This window comes from Sinohyriopsis cumingii, chromosome 3, assembly GCF_028554795.1.
Source record: "Sinohyriopsis cumingii isolate HCF-2022 chromosome 3, ASM2855479v2, whole genome shotgun sequence".
Taxonomy (NCBI): domain Eukaryota; kingdom Metazoa; phylum Mollusca; class Bivalvia; order Unionida; family Unionidae; genus Sinohyriopsis; species Sinohyriopsis cumingii.
In genome coordinates this window covers 88,620,647-88,646,100 of record NC_142963.1, presented here as the reverse complement: position 1 = coordinate 88,646,100, position 25,454 = coordinate 88,620,647, and the positions used below count along the sequence as shown (strand labels likewise).

Sequence of the window (25,454 nt, the reverse complement as noted above, 5' to 3'; positions counted from 1 at the left end):
CCACCAGCAAAAGCTGCAGTCCCCTGCCAGAAAAGATAGAACTTTGCAGATTAGAAGAATTGTTGGTTACCATGAGTTTAATTAACACATTCTTTATAACACTGACAGATAGCTCTTGTTGGCCATCAGAGCAAGACTGAATAATATCAATCCAAGAAAAGGTCTTATTCCAAACACTGCCACCCGCCTATTACATGCATGTGGAGGACTAGCACCTATGTGATTTTCTATGTCTCAGATAAAAAATTGGCATCGAGATACACATGATTAAGCATTTCCAAGACCTCTGATAACTAGTCATTTGAGCTCATATGGGCAGACGCCATGATTTGATTTAAGCTTCCAAACCAATTTCATGACCGCAGAAAGAACAAACCTGTTTATTTGCAAAGCACTGATTTACCAGTTCCTATCATTGTAAAACAGCACCATGATTGGTTGCTTGATGGATTCCATACAGTTCTAGTGAGATTGTATTGTCCTGATTCAAATGTTGCCACATGCCTATGAGGAGATAAAACAGCAACAACTGGAAAAATTAACGAATTAGATAACACTGTGTGTATACAGGAAGCTTGACGGCAGTGGGATGCAATCATTGGCATGATGTATGGGGTGGCCAATCCAAAAACATTAAAATGGCTAAAGGAGTTGGGCATGATATGTATGTGGAATGTCTTCATTAGCAAAACATATACACAGATGCATCTAATCTGAACAGGATTAAAAAGCATTAGATGGATGTATACCAATGTACTTAAGCAAGTTTGACCCCATTGGATACCAAACAATAAATTTTCTCACATGGCATCACTACTTTAGACTATGTGAATATCTTGAACCCTTTACCTCAAGATTTCTATGTAATTTTTTCCATGAACAGAGAGCATCTGATGAACTTGAACCCCAGCTATTACACAAACGTGACATTCCACTAATACCATTTTTCCCCAATCCAAGAAACTCTTATTGAGAGACAGACGGGATTTTTCCCAGCTGTGAAAGATGTTGTCAAGTGAAGAATTAAAGAGGCAGAATTTGTTAAGAAACAGCAACAGAGAGGTGTATCTATACCCTAGCCTACACCTGAACCAATGAGTAGAGAAAAATTGGACATGTTATGAAAAGCAGCTAAATTCATCAGGAGTTGGGAAATGTAACAAAACCAAAAGAAAGGAGTACCCCCACCTTAATCCTTGTGTGAATAAAACCCCAAACTCAACTAATTTGCCAGGATTATGGAATAACAAGAAATGACAAAAGTAGAAGGCCTTAGAGACTGTGTGACCCAACAACCATGTATATTGGCTGGAAACATTGGGGTGGGGGGCAGTTCAGATGGGAAACATTGTACCAGAAGTCACTAACAAGGCCACATAGATTTGTCAACATTTGCTCACTAACGGCTTCATGGATCCAGGAATATTTCGCACCTTGATGCAAAAACTTATTGAAGACATTGATATGTATTTGCTGAACTCACACACAGATGATAAACTCTGAAGCAGTTCTTCATAAAATCATGACTGTGATGCAGCATGTCATTACAACCCCTAGCATTACCAACTTGATTACAACTGTATCAACAAAACCAGAATTTTATGCAACATTTTATACACCAATCACTGTGGGGCATCCTACACACTAAACATCTCACTAGCATTGTTACATGTTTTGCAGTTGGTCTACTTTGGGGATATTCATGCAAATAACTCATTTTTGGTGGATGATGGACACAACCTGGGGTATTAACTCTTCATTAGTGTGTACTATGGGAAATCAATAAATGATGAGATTCGTTTGAGGATTTTGTTAAAGACTTCTGGTAAAAACTCTAAGCTTTTCATCCTGTCTTCTCATTTAAATCTGCACCATACATGGTTAACACACAGTCTTCAGTAAGAACAATTCTCAGTTGGTCTGAAGATATAAGTGAGATTTCCCCCAAATGATCAAATTCTGCACATAGGGCTCAGTTGGTCTGAAGATATAAGTGAGATTTCCCCAAATGATCAAATTCTGCACATAGGGCTCAGACCAAGATTTCCCCAAATGATCAAATTCTGCACATAGGGCTCAGTTGGTCTGAAGATACAAGTAAGATTTCCCCAAATGAACAAATTCTGCACATAGGGCTCAGTTGGTCTGAATATATAAGTGAGATTTCCCCAAATGACCAAATTCTGCACATAGGGCCTCGGGGGCATGGATACCATATATCATGCCAGACATTGACAGGATTACCTCAATAATGCAGATCGATTTAACCTGTGATACAATTAGTGGCAGTTACAGAAGTGGAACATCCAGGGGTTGCAAGTGGTCTAATGAATTTGATATCAGCTATAACAATTATTGACTCAGCCACCACCAAAATAGTTACAGTTCTATGGACAGCAACAGTGCCCTCTCTGTTTGATAAAATCTCTCAGCAACAGCTGATTCAGTGATTGCAAATCTGATAATATGAAGCAGATTAGGGTTGTCTCACAAAAGGTATTAGTTGAAACCAATAATTTATAAGTAAAAACATTTGCAAAATTCTGAGATACACCCAGTACTGCATGGAACATGGATGCCCCTGAGATGGTAGATTGCAGCACCAAAGATTTTCAGTACAGTATTATTCATACAGGATAGGGATCTGAAACCATTAATAATAGAATTACAAGTGCAGGACACATCTAGGTTTTTTCTTCTGTGTGAGACCTTCATAGAAATTGATGGAAAACTTATAAAGGCAAACAATAACCCATATCCTGCTGATGCTAATTTTGGATTTGTTAATGGTATCATGGCATTGTTGAATAGCAAGGTCAGCTGACCTGTTTATGTTGTTTCAGAAGGACTTGAACAAAGAAGGTGACCATAGCCCATCTATCCATCATGAATTTGAATAGGGTGCTTTCCTAAAACCACACTGCAGCTAATCTTCCTATCCTACCAGACTGGTGTTGGTGATTCCTGTATGCAGTGAACAAACCCACATTTTAACCTTGGTTTTGCACAGCATCAATTTCAACTTCATGGAGTTCAGTTGTTTTTGTATGCAATTCTCAATCACATATTCGGGTTTTTCAGAGATGTTCAGAAGATTATTTTGGGAGCCAAAAACACAGACATGTCAGCCCATAAGGGTAACTACAATGATGCAATTTGGCATGATGCTGGCATTGATCCTGGCTAGATTGTTTTGTCATTATTGACAATGTGGATGCCTGCACTAATCCCTTTACAGAACACAGAATCATGTTTGCTGTCATTTATGCTTTCTGGAACCATGTATAAACTGTCAATTCTTTAAGCCTTGTTCAATGACAGTTTGCATGGCAAATAAATTATCAACATTATCTTAGCACAGCAAAAACTGTGTTTGTGACATTTCAAGATTCAACTTGAGCTAACAATAAAAAAAACCACACTGAAATGATATTTGATAAGTTGGCTTGTCTGAAGTTTTTCCAACATTCAACTGCACTTTCAAGCAAATTGTGACTTTCAACTCATTAGCCCATCAGCAAATTTTTAATAACAGGATTCAGCCAAAAATTACTTAGAGTTAAATCGGGGCTGTGTGGAGAAAATGTAGCAATTAAAGTCTGGTTGCTGTTCTTATTCTAGAAGTCTGTCATGATGGCAGATATATGTGCTGGTGTATTGTCATGGAGTAGATGGATACAGTGTATTATGTATATTTAATTTAATTGTTTGTCTGTTAGTTTTAAATTTCTTTTTTATTCCATTACATGCTAATGTAATGTAACATTGTTTACTGGACTTGAGTTTGTCCAGAATTGAGTTCAGTTCTGTTTGACCTGATTGACTTTATTTTTTTATTTTGTTGATGTAAACAAATAATAATAGCTTAAATATCCTCTATGGGAAATGAAACATTGTATCTAGTGGCTGACCTTTTTCCTAAATCAGTGACAGTTTTGGTAAACAACTTTTTAAAAATATTTTTTATATCTTTCTCAGAGTAAGAATCATGAAGTTGAGTCAAGGTATTACCTGGGCTATGTGATATTATATCACGTACCAGTTGATAACAAACTTCTATTTTTTTCAAGAAGGGTGAAATTTTGACCCTCATCTGGGAATCTGTTTTGCGTCTTAGTTAGTCATATAACTGTTTTGATAAAAGCTAATCATTTGGGCTTAAAACATTACCAGTTGGGCTGAATTTTAGTTTTCTTCAAATTACTGAATTCAAGTGATTGTTTTCACTGGATATACATAAGTGCTCTGATAATTCTTGGACAAAGATATTCATGGGAATTTATACTGAATTCAAAACAGGGATAATATTTTCTGTGATTCAACAAGAGACTGTTGACACATCTGCACATTGTTGGTTATTACAGAATTCATCGCCTTTCATCATGAATTTCATCGGGATTTGAACTGAGATTCACTTAGAACTTTTCATTGATAGGACTTGTGTTTTAATTCATGGATTATTTTTTGGATTTAATTTGCATTATTGTAAGTTCTTTTTTTTCTTATTTTTCACTTTGTGTTCTAGTAAAATAAATTGTTCAATTTTACAAAGCTTGTTTTCTTTACTCTTTCCTGTTACTTATTTTAAGAGCATACACTCATAACAAATGAAACCACCTCTAGAGATATGACAGAGATTTACATCCATAAATTTTATCAAAGCCAGCCTTTATGTCAATAGGAGATTATCCCAAAGGCACCCAGATTTTAAAGTGTGCTTTTTGCACCGTAGCAGAATTGTCCTCGTTGACATTTTTGGTCATCATCATTTAACAGGATTCTTATGGTCTTTGAAGGTATTTGACAGTTTGGGATAAATGAGGTATCATTTTCAAGGCCTTGAGAGTTTGGGAAAATCAAGCAGATTACGCCAAGATCTTTAAAAGTCTTTGAAAATTGAAATAAACCCAAACATTTTAATTTCTTTCCATAATCACAAATAAAATTGTCCAAATTTGTTAGATTTGGATGTAGTTTAGTTTTCCTGGTTTCTTTCTTTTGATTAATTATAGTTTGTCATCATTAAACAATACTGTAGTATTTTGCATTTGTTATTTTTTCATATAACATAACTTGTATGTAAAATGTTAGCGAAACTAGGTCTTGGAAATCTACATTTGTGGTCTTTGAAAGTTTGGAAAAAGTGTTTGAATTTATCATTCAGAATTCAGTATGAACGCTGTTTACATTACATTTAACATATATCAGCAGGTGTCTGATGTGTTGTGCATGCAGCAGCAGATCATTTTGAAGAACATTGTTTTGTCTATCAGTAAGTTTTAAATTTATTGACAGGTTCAAAGAAAGAGAACAGTTATAATGTTATATTCAAAAGTTTGGAAATACCCCGTGTGCAAGAGAATTTAAGTTCAATGATCATTAGTCATGTCAGGTTCAGGGTCAAGGGTTGTAACAAATTATTTTTAAACTGCGCTTTTTCTTACTTGAATCAAGTGAAATGTAAAAGAATATTTTTGTTACTAAATGTATGCTGGAGTTTCTCCAGAAAAATAGAAGAAATGGATTGGTCATGGAGTAGTATGCTTTCTCTTAGACGAATAGAGCACAAGTCCTATTGAGGGTCTAATGTTTAAACATTGAGTAAGTTGAATCCATGTTTAATTGATTAGTCAGTCCATAAAACTTTATTTTATAGACATTTGAAACAAATTTTACTTTCCACACTGTCATTTGGAATTCATGTTGGTGGATAAATATACAAAGTACCTTTATATAAAAGATACTCGTTCTGTTTGCTTTCTGATTATGTTTATGCCCTTTATCATTTGATTTGTGTTTCAAAGACCACAGGGTACAATGATACTTCAGAACTGCTTGCATCAAGTGACCCTATATATATTTGTAAGACTGCTCCAGGTGCCTAAGTGGTTATAGCATCTGCCTCAGATGTGGGCGAGGGCTAGGCTTTGAACCCTGGCCAAATACTTGTAAAAATAGTGCTAACAGCTGCCACGGTTGGCACTAGGCATTAAGAAGTTAGTGTTAGGACTGGTCAACCTGGCATAAGGATAATGGCACTGGGCAGTACATGGCTTCAGCATGATGCCCCAGTACTAGACATCACTATAAACTGCCACACTGCAGACATCATAGTAATATACATTAAAAATTGTTAAACCTACGTTAAAAATCCATATCACATACACATATATATTTGTATAGTGATCATTGAAGGAATTGGCATTAATTGTAGCTTGTTCTTGAAGTCAAAGGCTCCTTCAACTGTTACAGGCTTTTATCACTGGTATCATTTCTTTGATTAAAGCTTGTAATAGTATCATAGGGAGCAAGATTATTTGGCAGAACCTTTAAACAGCAAGAAGTAAAGCTATGCATGTCACGTGTGAAAACTCTCATGGACACTGATGGATTAAACACTTGATTTGGTTTGAAAGCAAAAAAGAGTTATTTGGTTCTGAGGTAAATCAAGTTAAGTGCCCTGCTCAAAAGTGCACACCAAGGTAGTCTGTCTGGGCTGCTCCAATGATGGATGTTGTTGGAAGATTAGAATAGCCTATTATAATGCATATACACGTTATACAAATTCATATGGTCAGGGAATGGGCAGCTTATGGTCAATTGTTACACTTTGTCAAATTAGAAGCACATAATAAGAAAGTTATATTTTATTTAACTTAATGAGTCCATTTTTAACCATTTCTATTCCAAATAACTTAAGAAAAATTATGGAGCATATATATATAATATACAACATTATATAGGTTACTGTTTTTTTTTTTTCCAGAGAACTGAAGAATAAAGAGTCCTGAGTTTTTTTTTAGGGAGACATGTTTTGTAGAGGGCATACAAGTTTTGTAGAAGACACATCAGTTTTGTAGGGAGATCCAAGTTTTGTCAAAAGACAAAAATTTTGTACAGAGCCACAAGTTTTGTCGAGAGACACAAGTTTTGTAGGGAGACACAAGTTTTGGGTTTATAAGATGTAGTGATGTTTTATTGGACCTAGTTTGATTTGAGTGGCAGAATGATAAAATGTATTTGGGTTAATTACATATATATCCAAACTAGAGACATTTGTATCTCCTCAGAAAGTGTATTGTATGTACCAATGTATGTATGGGGTTAATGACCAAGTGACATAATCCTGGCTATTCAGCACCAGGTAAAAATTACTGAGTAAAAATGCTGTAGGAAACAATACTACCAAAATCTTTTGGAAAAAAAAACCTTCTAAATTAAAGGTAATGGGTACACTAATGCAACAACGATGGTTACAAAGACAGTGTGGTATTCTTTAAGAAGAAAAGAAAAAAGATAAAGGTAAAAGGTAATGTTCTTAGAATGGTTCAGAACTGCAGTCTTTGCCAAAATTCAAAGTTTTCTTTTGTATTTCATCATCATAAAGATTTTTAATCATGTTACCTTGAACAAAAACATTATAAACTAAATTTATTTCTTGCAATAACTTTCAGATAATATTTGGAAACATAATTCTGTCTAAGACTTAAGTGGTTGAGAAAATTAATTCAGTTAAAATTGTCTTGATAGTACCAGTTCTTGTAACAAAACCATTTTTGTAAACTGAATTATAAATGAAAAATTGAATGTGGTAAAAGAATAGTCATAAGAAACTAAACACAAAATTCCAGATGTTTCACAGTTCAGAAAGTTTGATTTAGTCATTACATTCTTTTGGAGCATTTAAGTCCCTACAAGTCCCTTCATTACAGCATGGTTCCTGCTTTAAGGCAAGTATAGAAATGAACCCCATTTCATTTCATGGCATCAAATTTATATGTATCATGTACATAAATACAAAGTGTAGTTATTAAAGGTGATATACCCAGTGGCTTACAGGGACACCATTATAATGAGGGAGTACTGTAGTAGTACTATAGTCTTAGCTAATTAGCCACTGGCTACCAGTACTTAATTGGTATTGGAATATTTCATAGGAAGGAGATCTAATCATTTTTTACTTAAATTTATGCAAATGAAAAACTGTACATAATATGTCCATTAGGATTTGAAAACATTTAATGGCTCATTATCTTTCTAATTTATTGGTGGGGGTCTTAAAGAACTGCACAGCTTCATGCTCCTTTATCATCCAAATTGCCATGAATCATAATTTTAATTGGTTATGTATGGATAAGCTACAAATGTCAGTAACTTCTTCCTCTATTGTGATTTAAGACTTTACTTGCAATATATATATATATATATATAAACTGACAACGAACATTTAAAGGTTTAATTCCTATAGAAACAGCCATGTAAAGTTTTGCAAACACAACGTTTTTTTGTGTTCAGACCAAAATGGGGTATCATCTCCGTGGTGATGCCTGTCTGGGCTTTCTTTTTTCCACGTTTTCTGATTGCTGGAAAGGCTGGAGACAGAAAACCTGCCAAAGAAACAAGGTGTCCAATAAATATTATATATATACTAAAATTTGTCATATCTTGTGCTGTGTGTGTATATATATATATATATATATATATATATATATATATATATATATATATATATATATATATATATATATATATATATATATATATATATATATATATATATATATATATATATATATATATATATATATATATATACACACACAGCACAAGATATGACAAATTTTAGTATATATATAATATTTATTGGACACCTTGTTTCTTTGGCAGGTTTTCTGTCTCCAGCCTTTCAGCAATCAGAAAAGTGGAAAAAAGAAAGCCCAGACAGGCAATCACCACGGAGATGATACCCATTTTGGTCTGAAACACGAAAGTGATTTCCTCATTAGCCCAAAGCATCAGAGTGACCTCCGCTTCAGCCCAAAGCATCACACTGACCACATGTTCAGCCCCAAGCATCACGATAGTGATGCCTGATTGATATTTTATGCAGAAAAGAAATATGTGCAACAGACTTGAATGCAGCACATCAGCCGAGATAAATTTGTTGTGAACTTCAGTTGAAAATTATCATTCTTAACATTCTTTTTCTGGTTTTAAAGCAGTCAGAAAATCTAAGAAATAAATGTATGGCCCAAGTCAGAGTGATGCCTGATTGGAACAAATTTCAACAAATTTCCTTCAATGAAAATTCTAATTTAATACAGCATTTCAGTTGTGAGAATTGCCTCACCAGTTTTGATGTGGGTTCCACTTTTCATTGGGCCTAAGACATTTTTTAAATGGTGTCATCAGGCTCTTTATGGTGCAGAGGGAATTCCATACTTTGGTTAAGGGCCACCATTGTTACCCTAGTAATCCCAGTTCTGATGTTCTGATGGTCTTATTGTTTTCCCATCAATCCTAAACATCAGAACACAATTGGAGCAGATTAGTTCTTTGCTTTATGAAAAACCGGTTCAAATAAGTTGAAATAAACCAAAGACTTTTATCAAGAGTTAGTCTTGAATCTGATGAGAGGTGGAATCAAAACGTTTTTATAAAACATACCGTGCATATATGCAGCATATTTTAAGTTTGGATGGGCCTTGATATGTGTCATGGTATGTAATTAGTGGCACTTGTATAATTTGGCTTTGTAAATAAATGTGTAAAGTGATCCCTCTTTATAATGTCGTTTATGGAAGCCAGAAATGTATACTTTTTGGCATGGCTTCTTTATTCTGATGGAGATTTTAGGCTATATTGTAATCAAGTATAAAGTATTCAAAAGTTCATATAGATAGGTATAATATAACTTATGCAAAACCATGTCATACTGGTTTATTTTCAGTCAAATATTACAGTGAATAAAGTAAACTAACAAATATGACCAAATCTAGAGCTGTCTTGATGGCTCATCAATACCAATGCCAATGCTTTGTATTACATCTACTTCTCCACCACTGGACATTGAGGGGCCTCAAGTGGCTGAGTGGTCTAAAGCGCTCTCCATCACGGATCACTGCCATCTCACCTCTGCCTGCATGGGTTCAAGTCTTGGGCTCGGCCAATGTGGATATGTGAGAAAGCTTGCCAGTAACTTCTCGTTGGTCAGTGGTTCTTTCTGGGGTTTTCCAGGGTTCTTCCTCCACCATTAATATTGGCCGCCATGTATAGCCTATCTGTGCTGAAGAATTGCGTTAAACCCTATAACAACAACAACAACAACTGGACACTGAAAAGTGATCAGACTCAGATATCTTGACAAAATGTGTGTCCTCCTGGTATGATTGCTTATACAAAGTTTGGTCAAAAATCATTTCAAAATGTGACTGAAATTGAAATTATTGGACATCTGACCTTCGACTCCTTCCAGAAACTGCATTGATGAAGACAAAATATAAGAACGTTGTTGGATACCTATTTAGTCTTGCATGATTAATCTGGTGTTTGATAAAAATATTCAATTTATATTTCCTTTTGAAGATTAGAATTATTTAGTTGGGTTTTTTTCAATGGCTTCTATGAATCAATATTCTTAGATGAACCAAATTGAAGTTTATAGTCCCAGTTTATTTTGAATAATTCCATTAATTCTGCATGGCAGTTATGAAATCTTAATAGAGAGGTATATACAAAAACAAAACTACATTCATATTTTGTTTTAAGAAAAGGTAAAAACTAATTCTGTGTGGTTTATGAATACTGTGGATTCACTATTTTGTGTGGGTAACAATTTTCATGGATTTTGTGGCTGATAAATCAGTGAATTTAAAGATCCAAAGGACATTGAAACATCTATGTAAACAATAGGAATTCCTCCATAATCCATGAATTTAAAGATCCAAAGAATAATTAACCCTCACTGGAAGCAGTAGGACTTTTCCAAAATCCATGAATTTATGTACCAGAGTAAAAATTTCATTTTTTTTAAAGACCACAATAACTTATACCCACAAAATTAAATGAATTCAGTTTGTCTCAGCCTGACAGAGTTGATGTATCACTACACCACATCAGATTCGCACTGTTTCTTGGCCATATGGCCTCAGTGTATCCCTGTACTGCTTAAAACTCAGTCTTTCCACCTACTTGAAAGAAAACATTTGTGTAGTATTGTGTATTTATGTTTACTATACTGGGGCAAGATTACTACAAAGATTTATATGTTGTTCTGCATTTGTATGGGAAAATATGAACAAGTTTGTCTGCAGAATATTGCAGGACCTTGCAGAGTGAAGTATTTTGCAGAAAAACAAGTTCATATTTTCCCATACAAATGCAGTAACCATCTTATTATATGCTCATTTTGTTTAACCACCTAAGGCTTAGCAATGAAATACATTACAAGAAACAATGTAATTAAATTATGATTTATTCCAAAATAAATTCACAATCTTAGATTGATCAATACACAGTAACAGTATTCATGCACACATAATTCTGCCCAGTGATTTTTTAACTTAGTCATGTGCTCTACATCAGTCTAAAAAAGAACTGTTGTTTTGGTCTACTTAAAATTGAAACTAAAGTAATATTGTGAATGAATATGCATGGATTTTTTCCTGTGTTGATCCAACTCAGTTCTACTTGTCTTATTATGAGGGGCTGGATTATTGGGTCAATTCAGTAAATAAGGTGAATGGGTTGCAGCTGGAAATGTAGGCTACTCAAAATTCCAGTACAGCTTCTGTTTGTATCAGGTTTTGCAGGATATGTCTGTCCATTTGGAAGAACTAAGAAAGTACAATTTGAGGAAATTCAAGATGCATAAATGTAAGTATATTTATTACCTTCTTATTACCAGCTAAAGAAAACAAGCTTATGCCCCATCACTTGCATCTTGCTGTTGGAGAGACCCCAGCATTGACCAGTATCATAGTGTATCATCTATTGCTAGCCTAACATTGTATCAAAATAGTTACACTGGGAAAATTGAAAAGCAGCTGTTGTGTGACACTCCATTTACCCAGCAAAAATAATACTTTTTTGTCGTCCTGGATTATTGGTTATAAAGCTCTAAGTTTCCTACCAAAACCTTCACTTGTATTTTTTTCTAGTATTTTGACAGACTTGTAAAATGGTTTGTCTCTGATAGATATGTGATAGCCCTTGACCTCAATATGCTTTTCTATGCTATATATTTTTAGACCCTAGAGAGCAATCATCATAGTCTTTATCATTCTGTTTGCGAAAAGATATCAATATTCTCCTAAATAGCTGTTTCAATGATCAGAACGGTATTTTCAATTACTGTGTCTCTCACATTTGTTGTTGATATTGCAAATATCACGTTCATTCATTTACTTCTCTGAAAGTTTCGTTTCTGACTAGTGAACTCATCCACATTGTTAACTTTATTGTCTGTACTTTCAAATGGATGAAACAGCTTCTTTAGTTCATTGACAAACAAATTTATCAACCAAAACCTTAAGCATCTACTGTATGAGAGTATGTGGTTTATTAACAAATTAGTTCCTAATACACTATACTATCTTTAGGCACACATGTTGTGCACGTGCATGCAATATGAAGTTGTTCAAGATCATAAAATACTGCATGATTCTGACAATGTAAAGTTTAAGGAGACAAAAATGAGCATATAATAATGATAAATTTACAACATGTGATATAGAAGATAGGGACTGACAGACAAACAGACTGAGGGTGATTAGATCTGTGACCATACTGGTTTTGTCTCCATCCATGTGAGTTTGTGTCTCAGCTAGAGCAACAAGGGTATGTGAGAAAGCCAGCTATTGGATTTACTGTGGATGATTGGTTCTTCCAGAGTTCTTTCTCCATCAAAAATACTGGCTGCTATGTGTAGCCTATAAAGTGTTGGCATAAAACCCAACAAAATCAAACTGGTTTTACATAAGGGACCATGCTCTTCCAGTGCATATTACAAGGAGGGACCGCTGTACATTTTTACAATAGTCAAATTTTACATGAGCAAAAAGGAAGTCTTTATGCACCATTGTATGTCTGCAGATTTCTGGCTACATTTTTGCAGTGTCAAGAGAAATGATGTACCTTAGTACATGTTTCACGCAAATGACTTTTGGTGAGTCAGCATCAGGTCATAGCTAATAATTTTGACACACTGGGTATGTATCACCAGCAGCAATTTGTGAAAGTCTCAGGCAGAAATTTGTGCAAGTCATATGCAGTGTTATATGATTTATTAGTGGGCCCGTCTTATAATGAAATGGGGGGAAATGCGCTTACCAGATATAAATGGACAAGACATTTTAATAGTTGGGAATGGACTTACAATCAAGCTATGACTTATAATGGAGAAATACAGTAGCATTCTTTGTGTCACTGCAGATGAGTAACTGTTCTGCAGACACACTATTTATTTGTTTGTAACCAGAATAGCTGTGATAAAATGACTGTTTCAAAATCCATTTTGTTATTGTTTAGCAACTATAAATAAGACATTTGTTTTCTCTACTATAATGTGTATTTACCTTTGGTGTGATTTGCCGAAATTGTCACTTATGATATATTGTGACACTTGAGAGTGAATGATTTATACTCTGTATATATTGGTTATGTGAAAGTGTATATTCTTTTTTAGATGTAAATTTGATAATTTCACCTTCAAAAACCAGTTGTTGTTTTTTTAAATGAAATTGATTTCTTGATATTATAATTGAATCAATTTTTAGTAATTTTTGCAATTAATACAATTCCTATAGTTAACATTAAATGCAGGCAGTTTTAAAAGATATATTTTTCTGTAGTTAATATCACTGATTATATTGCACATGTAGTAAGAGTCAATGCACATTTCTTTATGCCACCACTTTGGTAGCAGAGGAGGCCTATTGCTTTGCTTCTGTCAGTCCAAACATCAGAAAGTCCGTCTGTTCATCCTGAAAAACTGCTTGAGATGGACAAATCAAGTCTGATAGGCATATTTGTATTAATTCACCTTTTGTCCATTGTCTGGTGTTGGTTTAACATCCATTGGCACAAAAGTTTTGTCACTACTTCTAAGCTATTAGGATGATTACCACAAAACACCATAAGCACAATAATCCAAAGATTTTATTGGGCATAAATGTAAATAAATGGTACCCCTTGGACATCCAGTATTACCATTATGGTTGCCACCTTGACATTTTTTCTGTTGCTACTACTCCTGAATGAATGATATATCAACCTGTGGTTTTCACTAAACTACTTATGATGATATCTGGTTGGTCTTAATACATTTACATAATGGTGCATGCCAAACATGCACTCATACATCCAGACCAATATGGCCACCACATTAGTGATCTTGAAAATGTACCACTGCTTATCCTGCATGGCTGTATTGGCATGGTGTACTTAACAGGGGCCCCAAGTGGCCGAGTGGTCTAAAGCACTCTCCATTATGGATCACTGCCATCTCAACTCTGTTTGCATGGGTTCAAGCCTCGGATTCGGCCAATGTGGGTATGTGAGAAAGCTTGCCAGTAGCTTTTCTAGGGTCAGTGGTTCTTTCCAGGGATTTCCTTGGTTCTTCCTCCACCATTAATACTGGCCGCCATGTATAGCCTATCGTGTGCTGAAAAATGGCGTTAAACCCTACAACAACAACAACTCACTTAACAAAAACTGATGTGATGTCTAGTTGGTCCTCACTGGAAATGATACTGGCCTTACATCCAGTATGGCCGTCTTGAAAATCTTATTATCATTAATCCTCCTGAACAGATGGTTGTATTGACATGGCGTTTTCACTGAGACTGATGAAGTTTAGTTGGTCCTAAATAAAAATAGTACCTGGGGACAGCCAGTATTTCTTGAAAATCATGTTATTGCTACATCTTCTAAATCGATGACCATTGCTACATGGTCTTAGTGAAAATGATTCTTCTCAGTCACATAATATGATCAGTATGTTTGCCATTTTTGCATATTATTATGGTTACTTTTTCTAAATAAATGGGGTCCCTAAGTGGTCTAAAGTGCTCACCGTTCTGAATCACTGCCATCTCACCTCTGTCTGCGTGGGTTTGAGTCTCAGGCTTGACTAACGTTTGTATATAAGAAAGCTTGCCAGTAGCTTCTCATGGGTCATTTGTTCTTCCTGGGGTTTTCCAGGGTTCATCCTCCACCAGTTATACTGACTGCCATGTATTGCCTATCTTGTGCTGAAAAATGGCATTAAACCCTACAACAACAACTCTGAATAAATGGCCACAGCAACATGCTATTTTTTTTTCACAAGAGGCTTCTTAAGGGATCTTCTAATCATGATATGAGACTGAAGAGTAAAGGCCATGACAGAATTTTGTGCAGCACTTATGGGTATCAGGTGAACATGTTTATACAATCATAGGAAAATAGTTATGTTACTATTGGGTATGTTGGAGTTTCTCAAGAATGTCAGAGATGGTTCCATTACTCAGCAATTAAAACTAACTTACCTGGAATGGAATCCAGAAAATTTATTTCAATCACTTGAGCGACAGACCCTTTAACAGGGTCTTATTACACATCTTTGAATATTTTGGACTGCAGATTTTTTTACTTTGAATTTGTTAGCACAGTTAGACAAAAACAGTTTGAAGTAGACACATGAAAATTAATAGGTGTCTTTGTATTCATATGTAGATGAGCTGAATTGATTTTTAAGGCATTACAGCAATATTTTAATCCTTACACATTTATAAACTTATGTACTTGGATTTTTTTTTACTGAAACCTTGTTAGGTCAATTAAGCAAAGACCACTTGAGGTAAATTTTTGGACTTCATGTTAGACAGTTTATGAAAAATCATACAAGGTAGACAAAAACTTTGGTATGCATATTTGTATGTAGAAATAGATTACCCAGTTCATGCCATTATAGAAAAAAAATTCTTTTCAGTTTTGAATTTGTTGAATATTTTTAATCTGCAGTGGGGCATACCTCTTTAACAAATGCAAATCTAGTTTTTGTGTGCATCGAGCCATGATTGCAAGAGCCAAGTGCCATTGATTCACTTTGTTCCACATCAACCTCTTGCATATATAACAACCAAAAACTGTGTTTGGAATAAGTGTCTTCTAATGAATGCATTGACCAATGAAAGAGCTCATTCGATTATATGTTAGGTTTTGAATATCGTGACTCACATGATGTCCACATTCCTTGATTTGAAAGAAAAAGTTATGTGAAAAGTTTAAATTGGAGAAACTTGCATGTGACTTATCTTTGTCTATGGCAGTGGTAGTAATCATTCTCAACTTTCTACAAAGTAATTATAATGAGCAATGTGATGTGATGTGATGTGATTTGGATTTTTAACGTAGCTTTAACAATTTTTCAGTCATAACGCTACGATATCTGCAGTGTGTCAATTTATAGTGATGTCTAGCACTTGGGCATCATGCCACAGACATGTTGCATGATGTCCCACCCAGTCACATTATCCTGACACCAGGCTGACCAGTCCTAACACTAACCTCTTAATGCTGAGTGCCAAGCGAGGCAGCTGTTAGTACCATTTTTGTAAGTCTTTGGTATAACTCGGCCAGGGATCAAACCCATGACCTTCTGCATTTGAGGCAGATGCTCTAACCAATAGGTCACCAGAGCAGTCATAATGAGCAGTCTGAATGGATCAGTTTCTTTCAGCAGTAGTCTTTTTTCTCTAGTTATATATGCCAATGGATGGTGTGGTATGAAGTGGATTAAGGACTGTTGGCCAGAAAAGATGGCATTAAATATGCCCCAGTATGTTTTTACCTGCTCACCTGACAATAAGACCAACTGAGCTTATGGTAATGGTCCTTAATCCATTGTCCATTCACGATTACTTTATTCTCAAACACTGCTGAACAAAATATTGCCAAGTTTTACTGAAAGTCTTTGGCATGAAGTGCTTTTTCAGATGTGTTCAAATGACACTAATATTCCATCAGATATGGCAACTGTTACTAAAAATAAAATCCTTTAAAGGACTTCTCAAAAACTGCAGTGCAGAATTTGATCCTGGCATAAATGTCTTCCAGATATTTTTTCAAAAGATGATGATTTGCTGTCAAATATGAGCACCATTAATACAAATAGATATACCGTGAAACAACTTCTCAAAAATGGCTTGACTGATTTTGACCAGATTGAACAGAAATCATTCTGGTACGAAAGTCTTTCAGCCTTGTTTCCAATCCACCATCAATTATGGCCACTTCTGTTAGACATAGAAAAAATATTTAATGACTTCTCAAAATCTGAAATTCAACTAAATTTGACAAAGTGTCCTGGCATAGAATGCTTTCAGTTTTATACAAATGATGTTTATCCCTTTCAAATATGGCCACATTTACTAAAATTGAATAATACTGAAATGATCATATCTAGTTAGCCCTACATGAAAATGGTGCCAGCTGTCTTGAAAATCTTTATGTCACTACTGAATGGATGATCATAGTGATATGGGATTTTCACCAAAACACTTTTAATGATGTCTTCTTATGAAAAAAATTGCCAATTGGATATCCAGTGTGTGGACTACAGCAGCTGATTTGTAATCTTGTTATCACTAAAGAATTTCAGAAATAGTTTCAATAGTTGCAGTTAAAAATAATAAATGATCTTGTCTTGCATTCATGGAAATTCATTTCACCCAGTAGTGTCAGTCACTTAAAGGTACTGTTGCTTTGATGTTGATATTGGTCCCAAATGACAATGGTGCCAATTTGACATATAATTTGGCCACCAAGGCAGCCGTTCTGAAAATATTTTGGCCACTCCTCATGAACAGAAAGACCTTTCGCCGCAAGTTTTTCACCAGAATAATTCTTATAATGTCGAGTTGGTCCCAAATGAAAATGGCATCAGTGTGACCTCCAGTATGGTTGTCATGGTGGTCATTTTGAAAAATTTGTTATCACTACTCCTTATGCATGGCATTGACATGGAGTTTTCACCAAAACACTTCATGCAATATTTAATATTTTATTGGTTCTGAATGAATTGTGCTTATCTGACCACCAAGTCAGAGGTCATTGCTTGCCTTTTTGTACTTCATTGAACTTTTGAACACAGTGACTTGTACAAATAACAATGAATTGCATGCCTTTTTGTACTCATTGAACTTTTGAACACAGTGACTGGAACAAATAACAATGAATTTTGCCCAGACATGGAATTTATTCAGTGAACAAGTCAGAGTCATCATTCTGATATTGATTTGTAGATCAGAAGTCTTGCCAAAGGCTTTTAGCTGTACTGGATTTGCATGATAACACCATCAATTATGGATTGATTTTTTATCGAATTCAGTTAGCAGATATATCTGATAAATACAATTCATACCACTTAAATTGTGCATGGGGCTCTTTTAAAGGTACTAATGATAGATATAACCAGATTTAGTACATATGTGTATCATGACATTATGCAAGACAATTTGAATGATTTTTATTCATGATGTCAGGATCATGGTCAGTGGCCATGGCAAAGAATTTTGTTCTGCACTTACAGGTATCATGTAAACATGTTATTTCAGACTTGTAAGAAAATATTTTTATTACAGATGCTTTTTATTTACACAAACATTCACTGGTGGTTTATAACCATGCTGTTACTCAGACTGTCAGCATATGTTTGAGTAAGTAAAGAGCATTTGTTATAATGCTTTAAATTCATATTGATTCCATGGTTCATAGCCTTAAGCAAGCCTTGTTAACAGCTCTGAAAGAAAATTTCAAAATTTGCATTGATGTAGGTAGAAATATATGTGTGTCATGTCCTTATTGTGACAAAGGATGTTGGCCCTGATCTTGGATTCTTGACAATTATTTTTTGTCAAACCCTTTGAGAAACTCTTTTTTTGTATGAATAAAACTGCTAAAATGTATAATTGAGGGAGGATTTTCATCATGGAAGCTTGTGCCTGTCATTGGAGTATTATATGTTAATGTACATTTGAAGGTGCTCATTGCGATATTTTCACTGCTATGTGCGTTTTCTGCATGTGTTGCAAAAAGTAAAACCATCTAAACATCATATATGGAAAATGTTGACACGTGGTGATCGATATACAGCTTGTGTTGGAACAACTCAAAATCATATGGAATCTAATCCTAGTCTTTATAATTTATTGATATTTGGCAACACCAATCATTTATTGGTGATATCTGGCAACAGTTACTTATTGGGGATATTTGGCAGCATAGATCATTTATTGGTGATATTTGGCAACAGATAATTTATTGATGAAATTTGGCAACACATGTTGAATTCTACTACCAAATATTAAGATACAATGATAAATGCAATACATGTCTAACAAGGCCTCCTTAACAACTGAGGATATGAACAGGTAGATTAGGAGCATTTGGCTGACATTATTGGGTTTACTGAGTAAGTATAATTCATTGTGCCCTCCGTAGGGAATGGACTTGTTTTCATAATATGATGTAGTAAAGGTGGCATGATCAGTCTAATGTCAGTTGATTCATAGTAAAGGTGGCATGATCAGTCTAATGTCAGTTGATTCATAGTAAAGGTGGCATAATCAGTCTAATATCAGTTGATTCATAGTAAAGGTGGCATGATCAGTCTAATGTCAGTTGATTCATAGTAAAGGTGGCATGATCAGTCTAATATCAGTTGATTCATAGTAAAGGTGGCATGATCAGTCTAATGTCAGTTGATTCATAGTAAAGGTGACATGATCAGTCTAATGTCAGTTGATTCATAGTAAAGGTGACATGATCAGTCTAATATCAGTTGATTCATAGTAAAGGTGGCATGATCAGTCTAATGTCAGTTGATTCATAGTAAAGGTGACATGATCAGTCTAATATCAGTTGATTCATAGTAAAGGTGGCATAATCAGTCTAATATCAGTTGATTCATCTCCTGTGACACTGTTAAATAAGCTGTCATTCTCAGTGTTCCTGGCATTTAATTTCTCACACTTATGGCATTTTATGCATAAAATCCCCAAGTCTAGCCTTTTATATTCATATTTTTTTCTTCCCACTCGGGTTTATTTTAAATAACTTGCAGCTTTTTGTAGTATTCAGCACTTATTAGTCTCTATTATTTACATATAGTCAGGTGTCTTGTTTTTGTTTTTTTTACAGAAACCTAACCTCATTATTGTCTTCATTGTTTGCTCATCGGACTTTTCTTACCTCATGATATGTGGAACTTTTGAATGTATGTGTGTATATCAAGATGGTTTGCAGTATAAAAATGTCATAAACCTCTCAAAATAGTTTCTTTTATTTGCATGCAGTAGTGTTTAATACATTGACATGTTACAGTTTTCACCAATTTCTTACATGTGATTCTTCATTTGTAAAGATGTTCTACCTTTAAACATATACTGAAAGTTTTGGGTTAATTGATAGAATTATCCAAATATCATTATGTTTGGAGGTTTACCTTTCAGTTTTAATTAGTATATAAACTTGATATGTTTTCAGATTTAATAATAAGATAGACTAAATTTGCCACAACTAGCTTCTACTAGTAAAAGAATAGTTTGATGTCACTGAATATGTAACCAAGATATGAAAAATTAAAAACTCACTACAAATTTTGTTTTATAGTATTGTAGTCTTTTATTTCTTTTTTTAATTTTAGATAAGACAGAAAAACAAGATCAACTTCTCAATGTTTTTGCATATTACAAACTACTTGTTCCAGATTTGTTATAAAAAAGTGTCTTTATTCAGAAATAATTATTCTTTAAGCATGGAATGCAGTATCTTAAGGTAATTTGCTTAAAATGATTGCTTATATTGTGTGTATGTCTATAAACCAATATTTTGGTGAAAGCGGCTGGAAAAACACATAGTAAGCTCACAGGCAATGAGGCAACACTTATGTCATCAATGCTCTTAGTCACAACATGTAAACATTATGGAGTAAATAAAGTGTTCCAAAACTAAGCAGGAAAAGATTTGTTCAAAACTACAGTGTAATCATGTGTAACAATATGTGCTAGAGTTTTTAATAAAAACTTTAATACACTGAAACCTTTCAGTAACACACACATGCCACACACCTCTCACTTCTTTTGAGAAACGGTTTATGGGCCTTTTTGTACACAGGTGACCTTAGTATGCAGGTTCATCTTTCAAACTTGGGTCATTGAACAAATACCATTCACACGGAACTGTTGTTTTTGTTATTATTATTATTATTATTATTATTCTCTCAAAAAGTTAGCTTAGTGTACTATTCAACAAAGTAATAAAATAAACATATATGTTGTTCTCGTACAAAGTTATGTTCCACAAACTGTATCCTGCTCACTTAAAATCACAAATGACTGACTTATAAAAAAATTGTTGATTTTAATTTGTTTTGTACACCACAACAAAACTCTAAATTAACTATTGATTTACTTTTACATCTGACTCTGCAATAGATAATTAGGCTCAGAAACAGCTGTTCACACTTCAGACAATATCTGGATTAACAACTTGCTCTACTATTAGAAAAGAAAAGCCAATGGGCCTATGTCATGGACCTGTGATGAATAAGGAATAAAAAGAAGCTTAATGTGACTAGTTATTTGGTTAATAACTTATGAACTGAAATTTCACCAATCTTTACATACAAGCTTTGCAAATCTTGAATGACTCCTAATCCTAATAAAATATCATGTAACTCTCCTTAGAGATTAACTTTTTCTTCACAGGTGGCTCTAATTCAGAGACACTTGTTTCTGTCAGAAACATTGGTAGAAGGTGGATGGTAATTATCAGTATGGGTAGTTTCATTTTTTTGACAGAAACATGAGCCTGTGTTATAATTGGATGAATGGGGTTTCAAAACTAACATGAGCTGTACTGTATAATTGGTTATCTTAGAACAACAATTGACAAATTCATGCTGTTAAATAGGAAAAGTCAGGAAAATAGATTTAAAATAATAGCATATATGGTAGAATACCTGTGAAAAAAAAGATGAAAGTATCAAACTATATCTGTCAACTTCCATTTCTGCAAATGAGTTAGCTTGACTATTTTTTCAACTATCCTGCAAAATAAATGCTTTGACGCTATCCTTAAAAGACAAAAGTACTTCACCTTTGAATTGGTGCTGTTGACATTTTTTGAGCTCCATTCATTGTAAATGGAAGTACAGGGAGTACACACAAGAATAGAAATATTTACACAACAATTCACACAACATGCCATTATCTAAACAATGCCTTCTTCATGAAAAAAAGTTTAATTTGCATAAAGTGAGTTGTTACTATTGATACACTCCAGTAACCATTTAAATCAGTGAGAATCCATTATTTATGTAAGAAATGTGGTTGCTTTCCACAGAAAGCAGGTGACTCTTATACATGTGACATTGATATAGAATATTTGCTAGGTTGAAATTAGAATGACTGTTAAGATCAGGTGATGCTTGTATAAAGGTGACTGTCTGAACAGGTTTCATGTAATTAAAATGAAACCACGTAGGAATTAGCTATTAAATTTGACAGGTTTGAAGAAGAATTTACTGAAACAAAGTTATTATACTTGTAATAAGCAAAACATTTTTTTTGAGAAGAGTCTTTGTGTTACCCCAGAAATGTCATTTGGTATGAAATATGTATCATGCTTGAGTTGTATTAATTCATTTTACCGTCTATTTATCTAGATATATGTATAAGAAGGACTTTCCACTTTGTTATATTTTTTTTTGAATTTTCGAGTTTAAGTATACTTGCAGACTCAGTTCATGCTGTTATGTAATTTTGGGAATTATATGCATTCTGTTCAATGAAGTTATATTTTTCATGATTGGTGACAGGGTCAGGAAATTCAAACAAGCCATGTAGAAATTTCTCTATATATATGCTTTATGCTCTGTAGGATAGACAATTTATAAACTTTCTTTTTTACCTTGTTGATAATCCTAATTGATGTTTGTCTTAACACATTCTCCTTTATTTGGTACTTTGAGCTCAGTACTGTTTATTTTTAAATGCTATGGTGCAATTTTATACACTGGACAGCTGGGATCTGATTGTCATTTATTTATTTGTTTGTAAAGATTGAATATAGCACTGATAATTTTATACATTCAAATATTAGTTCAATATAGGCTTTTGTTTAAATTCTTCTAAAATGGCTCAACTGACTCTTTAAAGTGGTGAATTTTTGCTGGATTCATTAGGTGACTTCAAAGATATTGAGCAAAACTTCAGAAAAATTTACTTGTCAGCAGTACAGTACTGAACATTTGGAAAAAAGGAAGAGAAGGTAAGTTAATAAAATATTTCATGTAGCTTCAAAGGCCAAGATTCTCTTCTCCTTTTCACTCCCCATCCAGTCAGACAACCCCATACACAATACAGTAGTCTTCCAGATATTCAGTAAATTTATTGTTAGAACTAAAAGATCAAAATGTTTACATTTATTTCTGTACAAAATCTTCCATTCACCACCATTTACATTTACCAAACTCTTAGGATGACATGCACATGGGATAAGAAAGAATCCTGTTGATTTTTAGGTCAAAAGGTAAATGGTCAAGGGTCATTGGGATTAAAAGAAGATATCTGGGTTCTACTTAATAGAGTTCTCCACCTTAAACAGTTGCCAAACTTTGAGAATGGTTGCACTTTGGATAAATAGGAAAAACATTATCAGTTTTTTTAGTCAAAGGATCAAAGGTCAAGGTCACTACGACTGAAAGGAGAAAAGTGGTTTCTGCATACAAATTTAAGTTATCTACAATGAGGATTATTAAACATGGGGATGGTATTTATTGCACTTTTACTTGTACTCTTGTTGTTAATATTGACTTGTTTTTCCATTCATTTAAAATATATACCTTATGTATTACTAATTGAAGGGCATGATTAAGTCAGATATGTTTAAAATAAGAGACGATACCTATTCTATGACATTCATGTTTTTTTATTGTTTTTTTTATACATTTTAGCTGGATTGTTCTCTTCATCCTCTTTGTTTATATTGTGATATTAAATGTCTTTTGTATACATCTTCTCTTGACTTTGATAACTGGAGAGGTGGAGAAGTCAGATTCATTAGATATAGTAATCAAGGAATTCCATACACAAGATTAACAGAGAACATGCATCAGTCTAAAGGACTTTTGGATCAGTCTTGGAAAGCGCACCACAGTGACCCCACTTTATCTGTGCATGGCACACATTAATCCTATTAATAATAACAGAGTAGCTCAAATAAAATATAAATATATCTAGCTTCCTTTCAAGCTCTCAACCAATCTGTTTTCTATGTACAAGAAATTTCAAGTGCAGGAACAGAAGGTTACATAATACTGAGGTATGTCAAATCTAGGTCTTGTGCATTAGGGTGGTCCACTTTTGTGAAATCAACCAGTTGCTCAAAATAAAATAGTAATTATGTTATTGGTATGACTTCACTTTTTAATAAGGTGTCTTGTAGCACTATGAGCTTAGAGTTAAAAGGTACAAATGACATGATTTTCATTCAGCCTCTTATTAACCCTGGTAGTGCGAAAAGCAATATATTTATGGATGATGTCACCTAGCTTTGTGTGCGGATACCATATTTTTATGGCACAGGACAGTGACGTCTACAGATGTCCAATCATTAATCGTGTGCTAATAATGACAGGGAGATAGCATATGTAATTGTCTCGAAGATCATGGTTCTGCATCACTGTAACAGAACATCACTGAAACAAATATTCATACCGACTTATTTGCCCAGGAAAGTCTGTTGTCAACAGTGGACATTGATGTAAACAAGGTAGTTGCAGTCTCGCAGCTGTCCCATGTCCATTTGGCGCTGATTGCTGTACATGTATGAGATAGTCCAAATTATAATAAAGTTTGTTAGGGCCATGTGTGGAGAAATAAATAGCAATGCGCTGAGTTTTCCAAATTTGAGAATTTTCTGCAGGAATATACATGTGTTGATAGTGTCAGATAAGTACTATAACATGGCCATCCCATTCAGTAACAACTTAAAAGTTCCACTAAATCAAGCTTAAACTATATAGTAGCTAAGTTTATCAACGAGTCTGTCATGCGCAGAGCCTTTTCTTATGTTGGGTGATACATTGTATCGTAAAGAGTGAGAACTACTAGCTTGAAAGGGACCAACTATTTATGTTGGGGTGGGGGTGGGGTGAGTGTCGACTCCAACATATTCCTTCCTTGCCTATCTTTAAAAAATATATATATATATATATATATTTATATCGCAATATAAAGTTCATTTTGTTCTGCTTCTCTGTCTCTGTCTCTCTCTCTCTCAACAATCAAGTTGAAAAAGAAATGGACGAGAGAGAGAGAGAGAGATTCACGTCTTAATTTAACCCACTCTTATGACAGCAATGTGAAATGTAAGTGACTTTGGAATCTAATAATCAAGACCTTCACCCAACATCTGAACTCGTCAGTTCGATTTGTTTCGTTTTACCAGAGCTAGTTTCCGAGGCAGGCTAATGAACATAAAAAGCTTGATCTCATATTTTTCCCCTCAAATGTTTGACAACGTAGAGGTTAAGATATGTTTTGATTGTTGTTGAGAAAATTAATTTCAAATATTTTTTGGCAAGTTTCATTTATTAATTATCATTGAAAACCTCACAACTCTTGCGC

The 25,454-nt window shown here is 34.2% G+C and overlaps 1 protein-coding gene across 2 annotated transcripts in view; it reads left to right on the top strand.

Annotated features, from left to right (window-relative positions):
* Positions 1-24,233, top strand: part of LOC149803260 (calcium-activated potassium channel slowpoke-like) — a 346,338-nt gene extending 322,105 nt beyond the window's left edge. Inside the window, exon 24 of one of the 2 annotated variants that reach the window (XM_089952911.1) lies at positions 8,668-24,233. In XM_089952911.1, the coding sequence (XP_089809037.1) occupies positions 8,668-8,874 (207 nt within the window). In that variant the 3' untranslated portion in view covers positions 8,875-24,233. The remainder of the gene's footprint in view (positions 1-8,667) is intronic. The other variant, XM_089952912.1, reaches the window with a different exon arrangement.
* Positions 24,234-25,454: the final 1,221 nt, after the last annotated feature.